The sequence below is a fragment of the Vulpes vulpes genome, chromosome 1, assembly GCF_048418805.1.
Source record: "Vulpes vulpes isolate BD-2025 chromosome 1, VulVul3, whole genome shotgun sequence".
NCBI lineage: Eukaryota > Metazoa > Chordata > Mammalia > Carnivora > Canidae > Vulpes > Vulpes vulpes.
In genome coordinates this window covers 16,067,329-16,089,853 of record NC_132780.1, presented here as the reverse complement: position 1 = coordinate 16,089,853, position 22,525 = coordinate 16,067,329, and the positions used below count along the sequence as shown (strand labels likewise).

At 53.1% G+C, this 22,525-nt stretch overlaps 1 protein-coding gene across 4 annotated transcripts; it reads right to left on the bottom strand.

Annotated features, from left to right (window-relative positions):
- Positions 1–5,447: 5,447 nt before the first annotated feature.
- On the bottom strand, positions 5,448–22,240 carry MED25 (mediator complex subunit 25). Of its 4 annotated transcripts, none has more exons than XM_026013772.2 (18): positions 21,794–22,240; positions 21,652–21,697; positions 21,296–21,420; positions 14,425–14,523; positions 13,898–14,018; positions 13,602–13,764; positions 13,340–13,470; positions 12,956–13,043; positions 12,670–12,863; positions 12,112–12,240; positions 11,667–11,752; positions 11,533–11,590; positions 11,293–11,400; positions 10,890–11,078; positions 10,441–10,512; positions 10,089–10,307; positions 9,592–9,769; positions 5,448–7,251 (listed from the first exon to the last, which is right to left on the bottom strand). In XM_026013772.2, exons 1-18 carry the CDS (start codon positions 22,102–22,104, stop codon positions 7,007–7,009), a joined length of 2,562 nt encoding a protein of 853 aa, XP_025869557.1. In that variant the 5' UTR covers positions 22,105–22,240; the 3' UTR covers positions 5,448–7,006. The 4 variants fall into 4 exon arrangements, with proteins under 4 accessions (XP_025869557.1, XP_025869558.1, XP_025869559.1 ...); XM_026013774.2 differs by lacking the exon at positions 5,448–7,251 and adding an exon at positions 8,982–9,113; XM_026013773.2 differs by lacking the exon at positions 10,441–10,512.
- Positions 22,241–22,525: the final 285 nt, after the last annotated feature.

Genomic DNA, 22,525 nt, shown 5'->3' with positions numbered 1-22,525 from the left:
ATAAAAGAAAATCTTTAAAAAAATATAATTGTCTGCCAAGTGCTCATCAGGCTCTATGTATTATTCTTCCTTAAACTTTCTCATCATTTGTAATTATTTGTGGCCTCCACATTAGCCTGGGCGCTTTGTAAAGACAAGGACCATGTCTGGTTTATTCACAGCCATGTCCCAAAAGCCCGTCACAGAGCACTCAAGGTCCAAGTGCACATCCCACCCCCTGCCCAGAACGCCCTTCACACCTCTACAAAAGTGGTGTGATGTGTTCAACACCCCATTTCCCCTTCCAGCATGCACCAGAAAACCACCTGTCCCAGCTTCCCCTGGAGGAGATTGGGATGATTTCGTTCTCACCAGTGGGAGCATAAGCATGAGCAACATGACATCAGGAGCATCACTTCTGGTCCCAGGCAGATAAAAGCCCATGTGCACTCTCCATGCCCATGCTCCATTCCCAAGGCTGGAGACCAAAGACCCCAAAACGAAGGGGTTGGCTATTGGTTGGCTATTGAACGAGAGCAGCAGGACTCTTGAATGAGGACAGCCACCAGGGGGAACAGCCTGACCCACATTAGACTCTGGGGGAAGTTATTAAACTCTCACCAGGGCCCTTCAAGGTCAGGCAGGAGAGAACCATCTGCAAGGTGAGCAACCTGGCCGCTTCCTGCCAAACTAGAGGGCAGGACCACACCCATCTTTTTCACCGCCTCAGCACCAGCCCCTAGCAGGCATCCAATCGATATTTTTCAAATGAATGAATTGCAAATTTATGACCTCCAGTGTCAACTGGGCCCCTGCTGCTTCTTCCTGGTATTCTATGAAGTTCCTCAAGGGTCTCAGCAATAGCCTGGTTATCGTCAGCCACGCACAGTAGAGTGGGTCAGACTGGTGGTCAGAGGTGGTGCCAGCCTGGAATACTTAATTTTTAAAAATATCATTTTTAAATGATATTGGGACAAAGCAATAATAATAGGTACTTGCTGAACACTGTGCTTAGCATTTCCCTTTTAAACTCCTGCCATGAGGATGGCAATCTTATCATCCTCATTCTACAGACAGGGAACCCAAGGATGGGGAGGCGGAAGCCTGAGATCATGGCCAAGAACAAGCTGAGGGGGGTCTTGAGCCCAGGTTCCTGATTAACCTCAGCAGAAGCTCGTGACCCCCACCTGATGGAAAAAATGAGGGGCATCAGGAGTGAATGCCTCATTTTCCTGTCCCTCTTCCCCAAGGCACACCATGGCTATCAACTCAAGATGGGACCTGCCCCTCCCTGTCACCATAGCACTTCTCGCATCTGCCTCTCAGCCACTACCTGCACCCCCCCAGCACACTGTTCCAAACACTCCAGTGGTCTTCTTCCTCTCATGGAGATGACCACATCCCACCTCGCCTCTCCTCGTGCAGTGAGATCCATACCCACAAATTAACAAGAAACCAGATGGCTTTGGAAGGGCAATTTGGCAGTTTTGCCTCAGCTTAAGATGGGCACCCACAGGGACACCTGGGTGGCTCAGCGGTTCAGTGTCTACCTTCAGCTCACGGCATGATCCTAGAGTTCCAGGATGGAGTTCCAAATCGGGCTCCCTGCAGGGAGCCTGCTTCTCCCTCTGCCTATGTCTCTGCCTCTCTCATGAATAAGTAAGTAAAAATCTTAAGAAAAAAAAAGGGGGGGGATCCCTGGGTGGCTCAGCGGTTTAGCGCCTGCCTTTGGCCCAGGGCATGTCCCCGGAGTTCCGGGATTGAGTCCTGTGTCGGGCTCCCGGCATGGAGCCTGCTTCTCCCTCCTCCTGTGTCTCTGCCTCTCTCTCTATCATAAATAAATAAATAAATCTTAAAAAAAAAAGAAAAAAAAAAGACGGGCACCCACAAAGTTCAGAAACATCCTATGTGACCAATAATAGATGCTTTAAAAAATGGTCTAATTCATACAGGGAATACTCTGCAGGCATGAAAAAGAACAGAGGGCTTTTTGCCCTGGTATAAATTGCAAGATATGTTGTCAGATGAAAAAAGTAATCTACAGAGTAAAGTAGGCTGACTCAAAGTTCTAGAGCTCTGCTGTATGACACAATGCTGACTGCAATCCTCTACGGTGAGCTGAAATTTAAGGGGGCAGATCTCATTTGTGTTCTTACCCCCCCCACACACACACACACAGAAACCCAAAGGGACATAAGTTTGTAGGTGGCAGATGTCTACCTTGATTGCAGGGACGATTTCACGAGTATATGTAGATGTCCAAACTCATCAAAGTATGTGCAGGGTTTTGTTTATCAATTATACCTCCTATAAAGCTGTTTTAGAAATATAAACTAGCCTGCACTGGTTAGCAGACCCAGAAAATAATGTTTTTCTGTTTGCTTCCACCTGCTTGTATGTAGCTCCAAAAGAACACATGAGAAAATTGGTACTTGAGGGGCGCCTGGGTGGCTCAGTGGTTGAACATCTGCCTTTAGCTCGGGGTGTGATCCCACGGTCCCTGGATCGAACCCCCCCCCCCCCCCCCGCCCAATCAGGCTCCCTGCATGGAGCCTGCTTCTCCCTCTGCCCATGTCTCTGCTCCTCTCTCTCTTGTCTCTCATGAATAAATAAGTAATATCTATAAAAAAAATTTGAGGGGCGCCTAGCTGGCTCAGTCGGTAAAGCAAATGACGCAATCTCAGGGTCGTGAGTGCAAGCCCCATGTTGAGCATGGACCTTACATAAAACAAAAAATAAAAAATAAAAAAGCCACCAGAAAATTGGTAATTGATCTCCAGAGGGAGCTGGGAGAGACCATGCATTGGGTTGGTTTTGGAACCTCTTAAAGTATGAATCATACAAAGGTTTTATATATACGGGGAAAAAAAGTTCAATTTTTAAAGAGTCAAGTGAAACAAAATCGGCATGATCTCCAATCCTGAAATTTTGCTCTTAGGAATGGATCTCACAGGAATGCTGGCACAAAGGAACAAAAAAATATATGAAACTACATATATGCTGATTTTCTACAGCATTTTTGATTAAGTGAAAACTGGCACAGCTAACCAACTGCCATGTGCCATGTGGCAAAGAGCTCCCAACATGGCCCCTGGGACCCCCACACCTCTTGGTATTATATTCCCATTATTTTTCCTCAGCTTCATGGGGGCTGGGCCTCCTGAGTTGTAATGTGCAAAATATAGCCAAAGTGATGGGATATCACTTCTATGACTGGGTTACAAGAAGACTCTGGCTTCCACCTTGGGTACCCACTCATTTCCAGAGAAGCCAGCAGCCATGCTGGTAGTAGCGTGAGGGGGGGCCTCTGTGGTCAGAAACAGGGTTGGGCGGGAGATTTTCACCCTCGAGGACCTGAAACTCACCCGCGAGCCCATGAATGAGCTTGGAAGTCAGTCCTCTGCCAGTTGAGCCTTCAGATGAGATTGCAACCCAGACGGACCATGAGCTGGAGGTATGAGCTGTGCTGCGTCTGGACTCCTGACCCAGAGCAACTGTGCCCCAAATGCTTGCTGTGTAAGTCCTTGCCTGGTAGGGTCTGTTACACACTCACAAGCTCTACAGACTGGATGCCATGTGGAATTGGAATGTGGCCATTTAATGGGGTCACATGCAATGAAATAGATGTGAGGCCACTACTTAAGTGGAAAAAAAAAAAAGAAAAAACTAAGATAAACTGACCCCACATATATGAAATATTTCAGGGGTGCCAGGGTGGCTCAGTGGTTGAGCGTCTGCCTTCCGCTTAGCTCGTGATCCTGGGGTGGGATCAAATCCCCCATTGGGCTCCCCCCAGGGAGCCTGCTTCTCCCTCTGCCTGTGTCTCTGCCTCTCTATGTGTCTTTCATAAATAAATAAAATATAAAATAAAATAAAATAAAATAAAATAAAATAAAATAAAATAAAATAAAATAAAATAAATAAAATAAAACATTTTTGCTCTAACCCCCCCCACACACACTAATGTTCTGCCACTTTTGCCAATTGGGAGAATTCTCACGAATTTCCTAGTCTTGCTTCCAGCTCTGGATGCAGCCAAAGCAAACTGATCAAAAATGAAATGTTTCCAGGGATCCCTGGGTGGCTCAGTGGTTTAACACCTGCCTTCAGCCCAGGGCATGATCCTGGAGACCCAGGATCGAGTCCCACGTTCTGCTCCCTGCATGGAGCCTGCTTCTCCCCCTGCCTGTGTCTCTGCTTCTCTCTCTGTCTCTCTCATGAATAAATAATTAAATCTTAAAAAGAAATGTTTCCACTAGTCGCTTGACCATTTACAACCTCCATGGATGCTCTGGTGATCTTGACAAGTTGGCCTACATTTTTAGAAACAGGCTGGCCCACTCCACTTGCCTTCTGGGAGTGCATTTGGCCAGTGAGGACAAGAGCTAAGAGCAGCTCTCCCGTGGAGAGGACTGTGCTTAGCCTGCCACGTGCTCAACCCTGTGGAGGAGCTGCTGCCTGTCATGGGGGAAACCGGCTCAGAGAGCCACAGGGACCTGCCTGAAGCCAGAGCTAATGGGTAAGAGAGCCGGAGTTTAACCCCTGCTGTTCTAAGTTCTTCACTATTTCTTTCTCCATTTTAGTGACCCTGGGCTCTCCTGTGCCTCTCCTCAAGAACACGCCCCTATGAGTACATCAGGCTGGACCCTTCGGTTCATCTACCTGGGTGCTGAGGTCAAGAGGGCCTCACTGGCCGGAAATGGACAAACCAGCAGCTGGAAACATTTCTTTTTGATCAATTTGTCCCGGACTCAAACTTGTGTTTCCTTACAGGGCTATTTCTACCAATCGGGTGGAAACAGTGCTGGCTGCACTCCCCTCATCTTCTCCTTGCAGCGTATCTGATGATCACTCTCTCTCCTCAAAAACACTCAGCTTCCAGAACACACTTGCCTGGTCTTCCTGCCTTCTGGCTCCCTGCCCAACCCTGATTTGTGGATCTGTCCCAGGAATGTCTTTGACCCGAATTTTCTTCTTCCAGAGGTCGCAAAATGGCGGCCCGGTGGCCTTGTCAGACCCCCAACCGGATTTTGTTTGGTCCTCACAGTGTTTTTTGTTGTTGTTGTTGTTGCAATTTGAATGCCACTAGGTGGGGCAAGCACTCTGCAAGTTCGCCACAGTCCCCATCACTCCCTACTGTCTTACACCTGTCCGCTTCACACATTTCCATCACCTGCCTGGTCCCTGAAGCCATCTGAGTTTTCAAAAACCCCTGCTACACACACTGCCCGGGAAACGTCACCCACTTTCCCTTCAGCTACCTCCAGAGTCTCCTGCTCCACCTTTGTCTGTGTGAGAGCCACCTAGGGAGCTCGTTCAAAATGCTGATTTCCAGCCTCCCTCCCACCCCCCCAGATTCCATTCAGCAGTGCCAGGGCAGGGATGGTAAACTCAAATGCCTACAGGAGCCAGGCGGGCCACATAAATGAGTGAACTAGCCAGGCATGAGAAAAGTCGACGGCCAGAAATATAATCAAATTGTATCTTTACTGAACGATGGTGAATGCATGGAACATAATACAAACATGTATGATACTGGAGTTTATATTTCAAATTCAAAATTGAAAAAATACAAATTGAAAAATAGAAATATTTAATTATTAAAATTTTCTCTTTCATAATTCTTTTGCTCCTTTGATTTTGAAGCCAGAAGGCTGACCTCACCCCCTTCCGCACCAAGAGGTCAGCGTCAGGCTTTAGATGTCACGGTGGGACAGGCGGTTTAGAATTCAACGTTGAATCCGTAACTGGGAACGGGATTTAATTTGATTCAATTTTGTAACGGAAAACAGCTGTTTACAAGCATGGGCACCTCCAAACGCCAAGATTCAAGACACCAGCTGGAGATGGTTGTAGGGTTGCGATCTTCCAATGGCATCACAGTTAGGAACCAGCACCCTACCGCCCTGCAGTCAGAACTACTACTCGTAGTCTGCATTCACACGATCGACAGTAACAGACCAAGGCAAACTGGACAGTGTTAGTTCTTTTTCACAAAGTCTGGACATAGAGAGCCTTTGGGGGAATTTGGTCTTGAACCCCACCATCTGGGTGAATATGGTCCAGGCCGTGTCTTTCATTTCTGGAAAGCAACAGTGGCGAAGGATTATATTCCTTGCCGGTGGCTTCCCTGTTTTTGCCAGGCCTGGACAAAACACGATCATACATTCAAGTAGCTGTTTGTGAACATCTTTGCAGAGAAATAGTGTTCAGAAGGGTCGTATAACCTCGACCAAAAAGTCTTTGCCTGACCTTCTCGGGGAGAATGAAGGTGTGGCCTTTGTCTCATTGGAGATGAATCAAGTCGATTTCAACAGTTCAGATCCCTTCCACACCATCATGTGACGACCAGGTCACAGAGCCTCTATAAAATACATTGGGTCAAGGTCACCATCCACCTGCCCATGGTTAAAGCACAGGAGCGTGTGGAGGACGTCCTCAGTGTGTTCCTTCTGAACACAACTCAAGTCCTGGTGACTGAAGCAAAGAGCTGACTTGTGTCACCAAATGTTCCCTCCTGGGATTGAGGTGTCCTGACAAGGCCCCCTGTGACACAGATCATGAGGTTACCATGACGGTCTGCGAGTGTGCTTAGGAAATCTGTCAATAGACACACACAAAAATAGCTCATCTCCCAGAGTTGGGGCTGCCTGGGCACCGTGTCACAGACTTCTTCGGTCACATCAAAATTCTCAATACCACAAATAAATAAAGCTAACCAGGTGGTAAGAGTTCATGAGCAACGATAGAAAAGGCCACAATGGAGTCGACTCTTTCAAGCAACTGGACTTGTAAATCTTCTGGTTTTATCTTCAACTGATGGCGCAACACAAACGCCCATCAGGCTAAGAGGACAGTCTCAACAGGCGAGTGGTTCTGCCCAGGACCCGCTGTCCTGCTCCTTTATAAACTCGCCATCTGCCATCCGTGGAAGGCTTTAACGCCCGGGGTAGTGCTTTTCTCGTTACTCCAACTGCACTTTGCAGCCACGCCGCTTCTCGTACCTGCTTTCTTTCCAAAGCGAACCCTACTGACACTTGAGGCCCTTTTTCAGCTCAGCGAGTATCGCATCTCGCATCTGTTCTGTGTACTGGTCGAAGCTCTTACTGTGCTTTGATTCGTAATGACGTCTCAGGTTGTATTCTTTCAACACAGATACGATTTTTTTGCATATTAAACACATAGGCATGCTCTTCACTTCCACAAAGAAATAGGCTCGCTCCCATTTTTCTCGAAACACGTGGCCCTCTCGGTCTCTCTTTCGTTTTGCCACTTTTGATAGAGACATGGGTACAAAAAAGATTTCACTTGCCTCTGAATGCTACCACAGGAACAACCACAGTGCCAGCCCAAAGGCAATGACCCTCTGCCTGGCGGTGGGGGAGCCAAACGGGAGTGGTGGGGACTGTGGCGAATCAGAGAGCACACGCCCCATCGAAAGGGGCAGCTCCAGCCCCTTGTTCCTAGGCAGAAGGGCAGGCCCACAGGTGCCAGAACTTCTGACTTGTCAAGAGAAGCCAAGGCTGCAGATTGGATGTGTGTCTGTATGTGAGAGTGTGTGTGTGTGTGTGTGTGTGTGTGTGCGCGTGTGTGTGAATTATCCTGATTTTTATAGCTAACCCATTAGGAAAAAATGCTACAGGTACTAACACAGGGAAGGCCAAACAAAACTCATCTGTAGAGTGGCCCACGGGCCACCAGATTGCAACCTCTCTCCTGAGATGGGGCCCAGGAATCAGATGTTAACCAGCGTCCCAAACAATGTGGATGCTGGTGGTCCAGGCATGGACCACGCGCTGAGTGATGCTAGTCTGGATAGTCTAGAGTCAGGCAACAGACCACGAGCTGTCTGCCTCCTGGCTGGACCATCCTTGTACTCCACATCGTGTCTGTACCCAGCTGCCCCCTAGAAATCTCCCTGAGGCCATTCTTGCCTCACCACGTTCCAAACCTATTCCTTGCCAGGTTTTCCACGCAGGGACAGCCCCACTGTCCACCCTGTCTAAAGCCCTGTCTAAAGTCAAGTCTCTGGGACCTGGGACTGGCCCTCTCCTCACATGGAATCACGTCCACTCCTGTGGCTTCAACAATCAAACATATGCTGTCTCCTAAGAACACATCCTGAACTCCCCATATGTGAGCTGTGACTTCGACTTTCCTTGGACCATTAGCACTCGCTACTGGCTCCTTATCTCAGTTCCCTCATGTGGGGAGGTTCCACCATCTACCAGTACCCAGGCCAGGAGCCAGGGACTGACTCTGACCCCACCTCTTCACCCCCAATTCCTTCACATGGCATGCCATCCCCAGACTCACCCCACTTGCCCCCTGCCTCAGACCCCAACCCCTCCACCGGCTTCTCCCTTCCCCAAGCCACCACCCTAGCCTCCTCCCTGCATTCCTGGCCTTGTCTCGCCCCGTCCCGTCACATTTCACAACCCAGAGGCTGTGCCAGCCAGCCCGCCCAGACCTGCTCCCTGCCCATGGCCTTCCCTGGCTCTTCTGTGTCCTCAGGACAAACCTCGAGCCATTCAGTTTAGAACCCAAGCCTCTTCCCAACCTGGCACTTGCCTCCCTCTCTGGGTCCCTCCTTTCTCACGCTGGACTTGGGCCTCTGAACATCCCAATCTTTCTCCTGCCTTCACACATTCATTTCTGCTGTCTCCATACCTAGATAACCATTTGCCTTCCTTCCTGGCCTCATCAACTCCCGCTTCTCCTCCAAGACTGCTGAGCTCAGCTGGCTCAGAGCCCTCTTCCGGGTACCAACCCTACTTCCACCAGGGCACACAGTCCTTTGGGTTCTGCCTGCCTACCTCCATGTCCCACCCCCCAGCCCAAAGCCAGGCTGCACCAGACTGCCTGACTCACTGCAGAGGCCCTGGTGTCACCAGCCCAGAGCCTCAGGGACATGTGCTACAGCGAGAGCAGGGACACAGAGGTCTCCCCCCAGGTCTCCGCCTGCCCAGTCCTGGGGGACGTCAGTGACGGGAGCCGGGGCGTGTGTTAAAAGGAACTTTATTGGGTGTCGGGGGTTCAGATGAGATCCATGAGGATGTCGTCCTCCATGACGCTGGGCTGCAGGCCCGGCTGGGGAACCGGGCCCCGGGGACCCCCGCTCAGCAGCATCTGACCTGGGGGGCAGTGGGGAAGGGACTGCATCTCCCAGTAGTCCCTGGGGCCCTAGAGGGCCCTGGGTCTGCTTCCGCCCTCTTCCTCTGGGAGCCCAAAGTAATGACTTTTCTAGGAAGCCCCAGGGGGATCCATCGGAGGCACCTTCTGGCCCCGTCTGGTCGCAAATGTGCTGATTCCCATGAGCCTTTAGGAGCCCACCCCCCACACTACTTCTCTGGCCCTAAGACTAGGTTTCCCATCAACCCCGGGGACACACAGGAATGGAATCACAAAAAGAGCTCTTGCCCTACTAGATCTTGACCCCCTGGGCTGTATTTTTCCAATAGCCCTCAGAGCCTCCCAAGAAGGGGGCGGGGAGCAGCTTCCATTCTTGAATCCAGGACTTCACTTCCCAGGAGCCCTCAGTCTTGAGGCTCTAGCCCAGGGGCTGTTGGGACACTCAGTCCAGACCTCTGCCCTCCCCGGGGAACTCCTTACCTGGCAGCGGAGCTCTCGGGGGAAGCTGTGTGGGCCAGGACTGGGCAGGTGGTGGGTGCAGGAGGGGGGGCCCCAGCTGGGGTTGCCCCAGGCCCTGGTGTGGTGGCAACAGTGCTGGAGCCCCTGGTGGCTGGAGGTGGTGGAGGGAAGCTTGGGGTGGGGGCACCCCAGTCTGAGGCTGAGAGAACAAAGAAAGTGGCTCAGAGGCCCCCAGTAGAGAGCCCCCACCCCACCAAGCAGCCTCTAGCACAGAAGGTGCTCAGAGAACATCTCATCCAGTGGTTGGGCAGGGGGTGGGGGGTGGGGGTCTTTCTTTAAAGGTATCTTAGCAGAAACCCATGTAAGACAGACACAGAGGAGCCGGTCTGCCTGGAGCCCTTGGTGGGGCCCTATTCACACCCTCTCATCAAAGCCAACCTCCTTCCTCCCGAACAAAACAACCAGAACCTCAGGGCCAGCCCCATGGCTCCCATCTGCCCCCCACCCCCAAATCTCACCGGAGGTGGGTTGAGGAGGAGACTCCGCAGTTGGGGGTTGGCCCCAGGGTTCTGAGGCCGAAGGATGGGTCCAGGAGGGGGGGGGCCAGGGGCTGCTCCAGGAGGACCTTGGGGGGCACCTGGGGGGGCCTGGGCAGCCCCTTGGGGCTGGGGCTGTCCTGAGGCCGCAGAGGCCCCCACAGTGCCCTGAGGTTGGGGCTGTGGTGGGCGGAGCTGGAGCTGGTGGGAAGAGATGAGGATGAGGGACGAGGCAGATTCCCCACACTTCTTGGCCTCTGAGATCAGTTCAAAATGACAGTGTCCTTTGGGGTCTCCCCCGCCCTGGCCCTGACCCCACCAGCCCTCTCCTCACCAGATTCTGTGAGGGTCTCGCCTGGTCCTCCAGAATGGGGCCCAGCCCAGGGGGTGCCTGCTGTGCCCCCATCTGTGTGGGACAGGGAGCAGGTCAGTGACTGGGGGTGGGAGTGGGGGGTCCTGTGTTTGGGGGATCAGGGAGCCTTCTGAAACCCGTAGGGGAACCTGTTAGGAGCTAGGAACATTCTTTGGGGGTGGATGGTCTGCAAAGTAAACCTTATTCTCCCAAGTCCCCAAGAGGGGGCCATGTCTGAGAGACGATGGAAACCCTGAAAGGGTACAAAGATCACAGGAAAACGTGGGGAAGGGACTGAACTCGGGTGGCCACATGGCTGGAGAACAGTAAGCGCCAGCAGGGGAGCCCAGGAGGGATGCCAGGGGTCTGGCCACAAGCCCACCCAGGTAGGCAGGGGTGGGTGTTGGAGGGAGGGGGGCCCGCTTGCTCACCCCGCGCTGCTGCTCCAACTTCTGCTGCTGGACTTGCTTGTGGTTGGTGATGACCTGCCGGATGCCATTGACGAAGCCGCTCTGGTCATAGGGGATGAGGCCCATGAAAATCTTCTTCTTGGACGAGTACAGGAGCATGAGCACACGTACCTCACAGGGGGCCGTGTGGGGGAAGTGCACACAGCCAGCCTGGGAGAGGACACGTACCAGTCAGCCCTGAGGAGCAGGAGGAGGAAGAAGAGGAGGAGGAGGAATAGAAGGAGGATAGAGGAGGAAGAAGGGCAGGGGGAAGAAGGGGAAGGGAAGGAGGAGAAGGGAGCACTCCATCCCTCCTGCCATCTTGGTTCTAGAAGCCCTGCAGGTGCCCAGCTCCTGCCCAACCCCCGCCCAGCCCCAGACTCACAAAGCCATTGCCCATGATGCGATAGAGGCCTTTCAGGGACTCCAGGTCCTTGTTGGTGAAATGGAATTGCACCATCCTTGAGTTCCGGAACAAAGGGCCCAGGGTGGTCTGGGGGAGAGACACAGGCCCACACGGGCCGGCCAGCATGCTGAGGGGGGAAGGCAGGCAAGGAAGGGACAAGGGAAGAGAATGGGACCAGCCAGCCAGCAGGGGTGGGCAATGCTCCCGGGAGCCACTCACCAGCAACTGCTGTGGGATGAGCTGCATGATCAGCTTCTGAGGCCACTGCTCAGTCTTCCTGGGGGCCAGGATGGGAGGGAGTCAGGTAGAGGCAAGCCCAGGTCCAACCAGCCCCCAGCCCTACAGTCACCTACAAGTTCTCGCCGTGATTCACATAGACCTGGCAAGGCAGCGATCGCGTCAGCTTGGTGTTGGCGTCCACGGAGGCAGGTTTGGGCTTCTAAGTGGAAAGGCAGCGTGTGTCATGGCAGAGAGGGCCCCAAAGCCCAGTCTCCTCCACTTCTCCCACCCAACCCTGGGAGCCCGGAGCTCAGGACCTCCCTTAGCTTTAGTCCCACAAGTCCTGGGCCCCTCTTTTAGATCAGCCACGATCCCCTGAACCCCCATCACACCTTGAAACCTGAGACTTTTCCATTCTTCACTTGCAACCCAGTTCTTACTAGCTCCCTAGTTGCCAATTTAAGGCTTCCTTGAGACTTTACTCAGGACCACAGGGCCAGCCACGGCCCCACAGGGACCCTGGCCTAGTCCCCAGTCCTAACAGGCCATGACATCCATAGGGATCCTCAAGCTACTCACCTCCTGCCATTCGAGGACCCCGCTCCAGGCCAGGAGTTTGTTGGACACTGACTGCTGCCCCCCAAGGGCCGGGGCCCCCAGCTGCGCCGGGGCAGGGCCACTCACCCCACCTGGGGCCACCGTGCCCGCCTGCCAGAGGGGAGCAAGGAGAGCAATGGAGCAGGGTCAGACCATCTCCTGGGAGGGGTGACCCGAGAGAGACAGACAAGCAGGAGGAGCAGAGTACAGGCGCCTTCAACACCACTCAATGGTCCCTCAGACTGTAAATGCTCTGACTCTGTAGGATCCCAGGACTCTGAAGACCTATGGATGCCCTGACTCCCAGGATCCCTTGGGACACCTCTGAACAGTTCTAACCCACCAGAAGCCAAAGCCCCACAATTCCATCTTCAGACCCTCTAGTCTCAGTTGTCCATGGTACAAGCCCCAGAAACCCCTGAGGAACCAGAACAAGACTCATGTACCCTTATACCCTCCTCAGGAAGACAAATTGCTTGGCCTCTGCTCTGTTAGCAGGTGGAATGAGTAGGGCAGTGGGGCAGACATGCAAACACCTACCATGGATGGGGCCCCAGGTTGTGCAGGGGGGGCCAGGCCTGGGCCAGGAGCCACAGTGGAGACCAGGCTGGGCTGGGAAGCAGGGGGTGGCTTGGGGGCGCCAGGGGGCCCCGGGGGTAGTGGTGGGGCCGGTGCCTGGCTGAAGGGGGGACCCACTCCTGGAGCAGCTTGTTGGAGAGGGTTAATGGGTGAGACTGTGGGAAAGACCAAGAGAAGATGTGGGGACAAATGTGCAGAGAGGTCTGGACAACCCCAGGCCACCCCAGATTCCCGCCTCAGGACTCACAGCGCGGGCCCAGCCCAGCCTTCTGGTTCTTGGCGGCTTCCACTGCATTCTGGGCAGCCACTTGAGCTGCACTCAGGTTCCCAGGGACCTGAGAGTGGAAGGCAATGAGGACCACACACCCCAGTCAAGGTGTCCCGTGGGATCATGCCACCATGCCCCCTCCCAACTAGGCACAGCTACCCCAGTTGTGACACCACAGAAGGAGGATTCCCATCAATCACTCCACAGGGATGTGATTCCTTGGCCCCAAGAGTCCACCCATCCTAGCGTCCCAGCGGAGAGTCCTGTCACCCTACAGGCCCCAGCATCCAGCTAGGTCTCCCCAAGAGGCAAGGGATCCCACAAGGCCCCAGGAACACATTCCCTTTCTGGCAACATCCATACCTGGTACTGCTGAGGGACGGGGGGCAGAGGCTGCTGGGGCGCTGCTGAGAGCGAGGCACCCGAGGGTGGAGCTGGAGGCAGGGGGACCGGCTGCTTTGGCTGCAGGGGGCCTGGGGCTGAGCCACCCCCAACTGAGAGTGAAGCATGAACAACCAAGCCCCCCATGAAGGGGTTTGAGAAAGGGGAGAAAAAACCAAGTCAGAGAGAGTTGAGGGGGCCTGCCCCTCTCCTCTTCACTCCACTGCTGGTACTCAGGCCTCACCTGGCAGCACAAGCCCCCGCACCAGCACCATGTGCCGGGGATCCTGGCTCACATCTGTTGGTGGCTGCAGTGGCTCCAGCAAGGCCGGTGGAGCTGCCTTCTCGAACAGAAGCCTCAGGGCAGGCAGCTTCCGGGGAGACACAATGGAGAAGTGGATCCCTTGCTGTAGGAGGAGAGATAAGCGGTGAGGGTGGGGGCAGAGCAGCCCCCAAGTCAGGAGTCCGGGCCCCAGCCCCCTCTTCCCTGAGATCTGGGAGTCGAGCCCTAGCCCCTTGCTCAGGCTCAGGAGTCCTCACCTCACCTATCTTCTGCACGAGGCTCTCAGTGGTGTACCCAGAGTATGTGGTGCTCTCGACGGCAGGGAGCAGGTACGGGGGCGAGTTACAGATGAGGAGGCAGACGCGGTGTGTCTGGCCGCTGCCAGGGAGAAGGAAAGACGTGGAGCCGGTAACAACAGGGGCCCCGAGAAGGGACAGACCCAGCCCCAGCCCCAGCAGGGTGCAAATGGTCCACCCCACAGGAAGTTGGGAGTACCAGCCCCATTTTACAGCCGAGAACACCGAGACCCCGAGAGGTTCCTGACTCCCTCTGGCTTCCCTAGCAGATGGGGGAAGCAGGTGGCAGACCCAGAGCAAGGCTCCTCTTCCCAGTGAGGACACCAAGACCAGGCATTGGCCAGGGGACACCTCTTGCCTCCTGCCCAGAGCGCTCAGCACTCAGCCCACCGGCCCCCCACCTGGTGTGAGGCATGGGTGGAGTCCTGTGACAAACAAAGCCAGGTGGAAGGAGACACCTAGGGGCCCCACGTGCTGGGCACACTCACATCTGCTCCCGCATCTTCTTGAAGTCATCGAAGAGCTGCAGGGCCGTGCTGAGGCCTTCCGCGATGAGGCTACAACTCTCACCACCCCCGCCCATGAACCTGCAAGGGGTGAGACTATCAGCCCCAGGGTTCCCCGTGGCACCCAGGGCTGCCACCTCCCAGCCCCAGCACACACCTGGAGAGCCTGCACCTGTGTCACCCTCCTCCCCACACTCCACTTTGCACTGGGGCACAGGGACCCTGTTGAGCTTCCTGTTCTATCCCCAGTGCTGACTCAGCACCAGGCCTAGTGAATGCGGATGAGGGCTGTTTGTCTTCTCCTGATGGAGGCCCTCTGGCCAGCAGTCCTGCCAGAACACAGAACAGGGAAGAGCCCAGGACACCTGGCCTAGGATCTCATCCCGTGTCCCCATCCCTGTGCACCTTTCCTTTGGGCTGTTCCATGTTTAAAGCCAGCCTGGCCTTGTCCCACCCTCCCAGCTCAATATGGGGGCCTCCTCCATCCTCCCCTTGTCATGGGTTGAATTGTGCCCTGCTCCCCAAGAAATGTTGAAGTCCTAACTCCCAGTACCAGAACGTGATCTTATTTGGAAATGGGATATTTACAGAAGTGAGGGGACTACAGAGGTCACAGGGTCGGCCCTAATTCAACATGACCCGTGTCCTTGTGATCAAAATCCAATGTGGACATTTGGATACAGAAGCAGACATGCTCAGAAGGAAGACAATGTAGAGACACAAGGTGAATGCCATGTGGATATTGGAGCAACACTACCACAAGCCAAGGATCATTTAGGGACATCAGAGGCTGGAAGAGACAAAGAGCCTCCCCTACGGGTTCCAGAGGGAACATGGCCCTACCCACACCTTGATCCTGGACTCCTCCACATTAAACTGTGAGTCACTACCTTTCTGTGTGTGTGGTTTTTTTTTAAGATTTTATTTATTTATTCATGAGAGACACAGAGAGAGAGAGAGAGAAGCAGAGACAAAGGCAGAGGGAGAAGCAGGCTCCACGCTGGGAGCCCAATGTGGGACTCAATCCCGGGTCTCCAGGACCACGCCCTGGGCTGAAGGCAGGTGGCAAACGGCTGAGCTGCCCAGGGATTCCTCTTTCTGTGGTTCTAAGCCAACCAGTTTTGTTTTGCTTTTTAAGATTTTACTTATCTATTTGAGTGAGTGTGCAAGCGCACCCACACACAGAAGTAGGGGGTGAGGCAGAGGAAGTGGGAGAAGCAGACTCCCTGTTGAGTAGTGAGACTGACGCGGGGCTCGATCCCAGGACTCTAAGACCATAACCTGAGCCAAGGGCAGACGCTTAATTAACTGACTGAGCCACCGAGGTGCCCCTACGCCAACCAGTTTTTACTATTTCCTTTTGGCAGCCCCAGGAAACCAATATACAGATTCCAGTTTCTCTTCCATCTGATGTGCAGAAAAGACACCGGGTCATGTGGGGTGTGGTGCAGGGAAGGCCTCTAGGTGAATGCAGCTGCCATCACCACAGCTCTTCAGGTCACGTGGTTGTTAAAGGCTGACTCTGAACATGTGTGCAGACTGGGCCCCTCCCTGGGAGCTATGAGGGCCCTGTCCCCGTGAGTTGTGGCCCTTGCGCTGGTCTCCCTGAGGCAAGGACGGGACTGAGTCCTCTCTTACCCCACAGTCTGGCATCACGGAGGCCTCTGGAAGTGTGCTGAAAAACGAATGGCTAAAGGTTCGGGACTGGCTCAGTTGGCAGGGCGTGGGACTCTCGATCTTGGGGTCGGACTTTGAGCCCCATGTGTGACATAGAGTTTAGATACACGCGTACATACACATAACAAAGGGCTGCCTAATCCAACCATGTCTGTTAAGGCCAGAATAAATCTATGGTCTTAGCTGGGCATCTGAGACCCTCCGTGCCTTGGGCTCTGCCCACCTTCCTGCTCCACCCTCCTCTGGGTACAAGTACCCCAGAATGTCTCACATGTCCCTGGTCTCCATGATCTGCCACATAAGCAGTCTTCTGTCTTGTGCTGTTCACCCCTCTTCTGGCCGAGGAGGAAAATCCCTGCTTATCTATCCTATGACACCCCCCACCTAAGCCCAACAACCTTCTCCAGGAAGCCTGCCTCAGCTGCCACCTGATTTTAGGCCCCACCCTCAATCATATCACATGTCACTGTATACTGTGACTGTCAAGCTTACCTCCACAGTGCACCTGACTCCCAGAGCCAGGGCAGCTTTCAGGGAGGGAGACCAAGTGGTCGGTCTGAGGTATCTCTAGCATGTGTCCAACATGCTCAAGGACACACAGGGCTTCAGAAAAGGCCTCCTGGATGAGTAAGCCACAGCAGCTCGACCCCTCCACTCCCTTCCCCAGCTTTCATGCCCATTCTTTCCAGTTGCAGGCTTCCACCCTCTTCTCCCGCTAGGCCCCATGACCCCGACGCCTTCCTTCCCCCTCTCAGGGCATTCATGCTATGCTGCTGCTCCTTACCCCCACCCCCTGCTCCTAGCCCTTCTCTTCCTCACCACAGGGACTCTGTTCTGCACCAGAACTTTAAGGCCAGAGTTGGAGTAGACCCCAACAAACCAACCCTGCATCTACTCTGCAGCTGCTTCCTGTTCCTGAATAAATCAAACCACTATTTTCATAAGCCTTTTAGAGCCAAAGGTGCCCTGGCTGGGCCTGGCCAGAAGGCTAGGGGGGAGTGCAGGGGGTAAGATACAGAGCAACTGTGTCATGTGTGCATGTCTCCTTTTAGGGGCATGAAACTGTGTTTTGGGGCTGTGTGGTTGCACAGCATAAGCATACTAAACGCCACTGAATTGTTCACTTTAAAACATTCACCTCTATTATGTGAATTTTACCTCAATTTAAAAAAGTAACTTATGAGGGAAAGTGTGACCAATCAATCACCCTGAGATCCTAAAACTTGCTCTTCCCTTCCTGAGTGTAGGCTGTCTGTTCCGTGCTCAGAGAGATATGTAACAAATATTTTGTCTGGGAAATGAGAAACACTTGAAAATGGGGAGAAGTAAAAATCTGGTCAGTTGCATAATATATTTTAAATACCATACAGTTCTGGGATCCCTGGGTGGCGCAGCGGTTTGGCGCCTGCCTTTGGCCCAGAGCGTGATCCTGGAGACCCGGGATCGAATCCCACATCGGGCTCCCGGTGCATGGAGCCTGCTTCTCCCTCTGCCTGTGTCTCTGCCTCTCTCTCTATCTCTCTGTGACTATCATAAATAAATAAAAATTAAAAAAAAAATACCATACAGTTCATGATGAACCTGAATTCCAAGCAAAGTCTTCAATGGTGCAAACATGAAGATGAACGTGCCCTGGTGCTACAGGTGGGCTCTGATTCTTACTGCTTCCCCAGGCCTCTTGCTGATGCCCACACCTCCCCCCCCACAACCACTGGAGTCTTCACTGCCCACATTCACAGGGTAATAAGCCTTTGGAGGGTCCTCATCCCCACTGAGGTATGATCAAAATGAGGAAAGTGAACAGCAGCCAGGCTTGGCCTGTCTTAGGTCCCCAGCTCCTCAAGGCTCAGGACAGTTTCCTCCACAAACATTTGTGAAAAGGAGTGAATGAATGAACAAACAGACTGTCAGTGCTAGGGAGAACACACTCAGGGCTCTTTTCCTTCTACCTCTATTCTTCCTGATTCTGGGTCAATCGCTGTAGGGGAGGAGGAAACAATCCCCACCCCTCTTGAAAGAAAGGAATTGGAACATCAGAAATAAATCTTCCCAAAGCAAGGATGTTTCAAAGATCACACTACATACTTTGTTCCTTAAGTTAGGGATGTTCCGGGAGAAGATAAGATTTCTTCTCAGGGCGTGAACAAAACCCCGCCAACTCTGTGATCTCTTTGACAGACTCCCCCGGCAACATCACAGAAACTGAATTTAGGTGGTTACACAGGACTTGGTAAACTGCTGACCGCTGCCAATGTAAATGGCTTAAAATGTTTATCAACCGATTGGGAGAATTCCACAGGGAGCACACAGCATACAAAGCTTTTTCATTTGGCTAAAGATATAGTGTATTCTAAGCTGATTTAGGAGGAGGTATGGGTATATGCTGAATGTGCTCAAAAAGTCCAGGGGCTCTGGAAAGATTTATTTATTTGTCCATCTTTAAGGTTTATTTTATTTTATTTTATTTTCAAGTTTTTCTTTACTTATTTAAGTCATCTCTACACCCAGTGTGGGGCTCAAACTCACAACCCCGAGATCGGGAGCCACATGCTCTTCCAATGGAGCCACCCAGGTGCCTCTGGGAAGTTTCAAATAAAGGGGTTTAACTGCTTGTCCTGACCTGTCAACACCCACCAGAAGCTTTGGTTTCTTGGTGATTATCTTCTTCATGGCTTTCACTCATTTATTTACTGTCAAGGTCTTCTGAGACCTTCTGAGTGCCAGGCCCCAGCTGGAAACAAAAAGCAGAAGGACCACCAGGGACCTAGCCATTCATAGTCCAGAGGCATGGGGCTGCGACAGGGGCCGGCTGGGAGGGGCAGACCCAGGAGGGAGTGATGGCTGCTTGCCAGCATCAGGGAAGGGACCTCTGAGTTGGGTCCTGAAGCTTATAGTTCACTGGGAAGAATCAGAGTATAAAGTGCATTCAGGGGGCGCCTGGGCGGATCCATCAGTGAAGCATCTGCCTTTGACTCAGGTCATGATCTCAGAGTCCTGGGATTGAGCCCAGGTTTCGGCTTCAGGCTCTCTGCTCAGAGGGGAGTCTGCTTCTCCCTCTCCCTCTGCCTCCTCCCTCTGCCACACTCTGTCTCCCTCTCAAATAAATAAATAAAATCTTTAAAAAAAATATATATATATAAAATGCATTCTGGGCATTCACTCACATATTCCCTCATTCTACCCAGTTCTCCTTAGACCGCCCTGATGCCTGACCTTGTGCTTGGCGCTAGAGACTTAGACATCAGACTTGAACTTGGGCATCAGGGAGTCCCGTCTTACCATTATTCATGTCTTAAAACAACCTATCTCAGTACTTCTCAGCTGGGGTGGATTTTGTCCTTCCCTACCCCCCGCCTCAGGGGACAGCTGACAATCATCTGTAGACATTTTTGTTGGTCACAACTTGGAGGTGGCTCTTGGCACCTAGTGGCTAGAGGCCAGGGAGGCTACTGAACATCCTGCTATGTGAACAGTCCCCCACAATAATGAATTATTTGGCCCAAAGTGTCAACAGTACTGAGGTTGGGAAATCCTACTCTGTCCTGACTACTAGTTCTAATGGCCATGAGGGGTCAAACTTGGGTGTCAACTTCCCAGTGGGCGTGCAGCACCCAGTCCTGCACACACATAGCCTGGAACAGAGCAGGCACTCAGTTTGCTGAGTAGCAAACTCTTGCCGTACAAACGAATGAAGAGAAGAGCCATCATGAACCAGTGCCGTTTCATGAACTCTAACCACAGACCAGACCTGGGCTAGGCAGTATGAAGGCACCATAGGAAAATTAGTTCCTGTGATCCTCCAGAGAGCATGGACATTTGAACTACCATTATCTATTCACAAACCAAGAAACTGAGGCGTGAAACAACAGTGAACACTAACATAGCACTTAATACATGTCAGGTGCTGTTTTAAGTAGTAGCCAACTCATTCAATTCCCAAAGAATGCCTATACCTATGAAGTCATGGTAGCTAGCACCCCCCACCCCCAACAATCCCCACCTCCTGGTATTCACACCCTTGAGATTCACCTCCCCTCATGCTCCCTGCACTGAACAGGACTGACTTCTCTACCAAACAGAATGTGGCAGAGATAATGCTGTGTGGCTTCTAAAACTCGATCATAAAAACCCTTGTAGCTTCCTCTTTGCCCCCTCTGTTGTGTTGCTTCGTCTGAAATAAGCCAGCTGCCACGTCAGGAGAACATTCCCCCAGCCACAGAGTGAGCTACCTTGAAAACAAATTGGTCCCTTGCATGACTGCAACCTCATGAGGCCCTGAGCCAGAACTATCCAGCTAGGCCAGTCCTGAATTCCTTACTTACAGAAATGGCATGAGATAATCAACGATTATTGTTTTGAGCAACTAAGTTTTGGGATAATGGGTTACACAACAAAGAATAAATAACACAATAAATAATTAACACAAGTACTATAATGTTAATCCCCCCCTTTAAAGAGACAGGAGATAGGGACGCCTGGGTAGCTCAGTGGTTGAGCATCTGCCTTTGGCTCAGGGCATGATCCTGGGGTCCAGGATTGAGTCCCGCATTGGGCTCCTTACAGGGAGCCTGCTTCTCCCTCTGCCTATGTCTCTGCATCTCTCTCTGTGTCTCTCATAAATAAATAAATAAAATCTTAAAAAAAAACAAACAAATAAAGAGATAAGAAATAAACTACATTAGGCACAAAGAGAGCAGGGACTCTTGGGTCTGGGAGTTCGGTGGTTTAGCTGTGATATGACCACAGGCTATCTGTACCCGCGGGAGCCTGCAGTGTGAACATTCCAAATCCCATTCAGAGCACAGAGAGATCTATCCTGGCCTAGGCCCCACGCCCCCCTTGCACTCAGGCTTCAAGAGGCCCATGTGAAATAGGAATACTACGGTGGAGATGAGGAACAGCCGACCAAATGCGGAGAACCACACAGTACGAGATCGGAGCTGGAGCTCAACAGGCCTCCCAAACTGAGAAGATTTTTCTACTTCCACATCGGAGGGCAAAAACGCTGAGCACACGGAACCCACCACAGAAGTGACTTATGGACAAAAACAATCCCTTTCAGTCCTTTCAGCCACCCAGTGTGAGCGATGGTTCCTGAAACTCAAGTCAAGCCGCATCCGTTCATGGTCCCTCACAGGGTCCCCCAACCCACCCCCTAGCACAAGAAAATGCTCACTTAATGCCATCGAGCCAGGTGACAAACTCATAGGCGCTGCTGGTGGGAGCGTGACACTGTACGTAGGACTCGGGAGCGCAGTCCACCGTGTTGAACACCACGAGGCTGTACTGGGTACCCCCATACTGGGAGAGGAGGACAGAGGAACTTTTCATCTGGAACCCCCGTCCAGCTCTTCCGCCCTCCGACTCAGGAGTCCGGTCCTGGACTCCTCCCCCCTCAGACTCAGGAGTCCATCCCCGGCCCCCTCCGCCCCTCGGACCCTGGAGTCCGGTCCCCGGGCTCCTCCTCCCTCAGACTCAGAAGTCCGGTCCCCGCCTCCCTCCTTCTTCAGACTCAGGAGTCCCAAGACTCACGTCTCCTCCGAAGTCCGTCTCGGCAGGAGGACCACCATTAAAATACCTGCGAGGGTCGGAGGTAAAAGGTCGGGGTCAGGCAAGAGACTGGGGAAAACTAAAGTCGGAGGGCCGGGCTGGAAGTCGGGGAAACGGCACTCACTCGATGGCCGGAAGCAGGTAGTGCTTGCGCAACCCTTCGAAGTAAGGCCCCAGGTTGGCTGTACCCTCGATCACAAACACCACGTCAGCCACGAGGCCCCCGGCGCGGGCCGGGCCCTCCGACCCGGGGACCATGCCCCGCGCAGCAGCCGCCACCGCCGCCACCGCCGCGGCCGCCGCAGCCGCTGTGGAAAGAGCGGAAGTGCGCCTGCGCTGCGCGTCCCCCGGCGCGGGACGTCTTAGCGCCGCGGCTCGGCGCGCCCGCGGCCATGTTTGTGCGGGGCACACAGGGCGCGCTGGTTCTATCTCCATCCTCGTTGGTACCCGCCGCGTGCAAGATTAAGAGCATAGCGAACCCCTTCAGGGGCCTGACGGGGAAGATTGGGTCATTGTCAGGACTGTGGAGAGTGACATACATGGAGAGAGCCGTAATCAGTCGCCATCTTTGAGCGAGGCGCCCGCTCCGCCTCTGGTTTCAATGGGAGGGTCAGGAGACCTGGTTGCTATGCAACGCATACGCTGCCCTAGTTTTCTATCGGCGAGATTAGGTTTCTGGTTAAATTTTTTCTGCCGCGGAGAGATGGGGGGGAGGGTCGTGTGAAGGGTCCAATCACATCCTCTGAAATGGCGTTACTAGGCAACGCTTGGGGTTGCCGGCCACTCGGAGGGGAGTGCAGCTGTTCTTCCCTCTCAAAGAAGCCCAATTCCAACCCAAGTGGCGGTTGCTAGGCAA

Bases quoted from the DNA above. Each gene is read 5' to 3' on its own strand.
- MED25 (XM_026013772.2), bottom strand. From the start codon at position 22,104: ATGGAGATAGAACCAGCGCGCCCTGTGTGCCCCGCACAAACATGGCCG. The intron at 21,698-21,793 runs GTGAGTGCCGTT...CGACCCTCGCAG, and splicing joins TACCTGCTTCCGGCCATCGA to GTATTTTAATGGTGGTCCTC. The intron at 11,591-11,666 runs GTAGGTGACTGT...CCTGGCCCCCAG, and splicing joins GTGAATCACGGCGAGAACTT to GAAGACTGAGCAGTGGCCTC.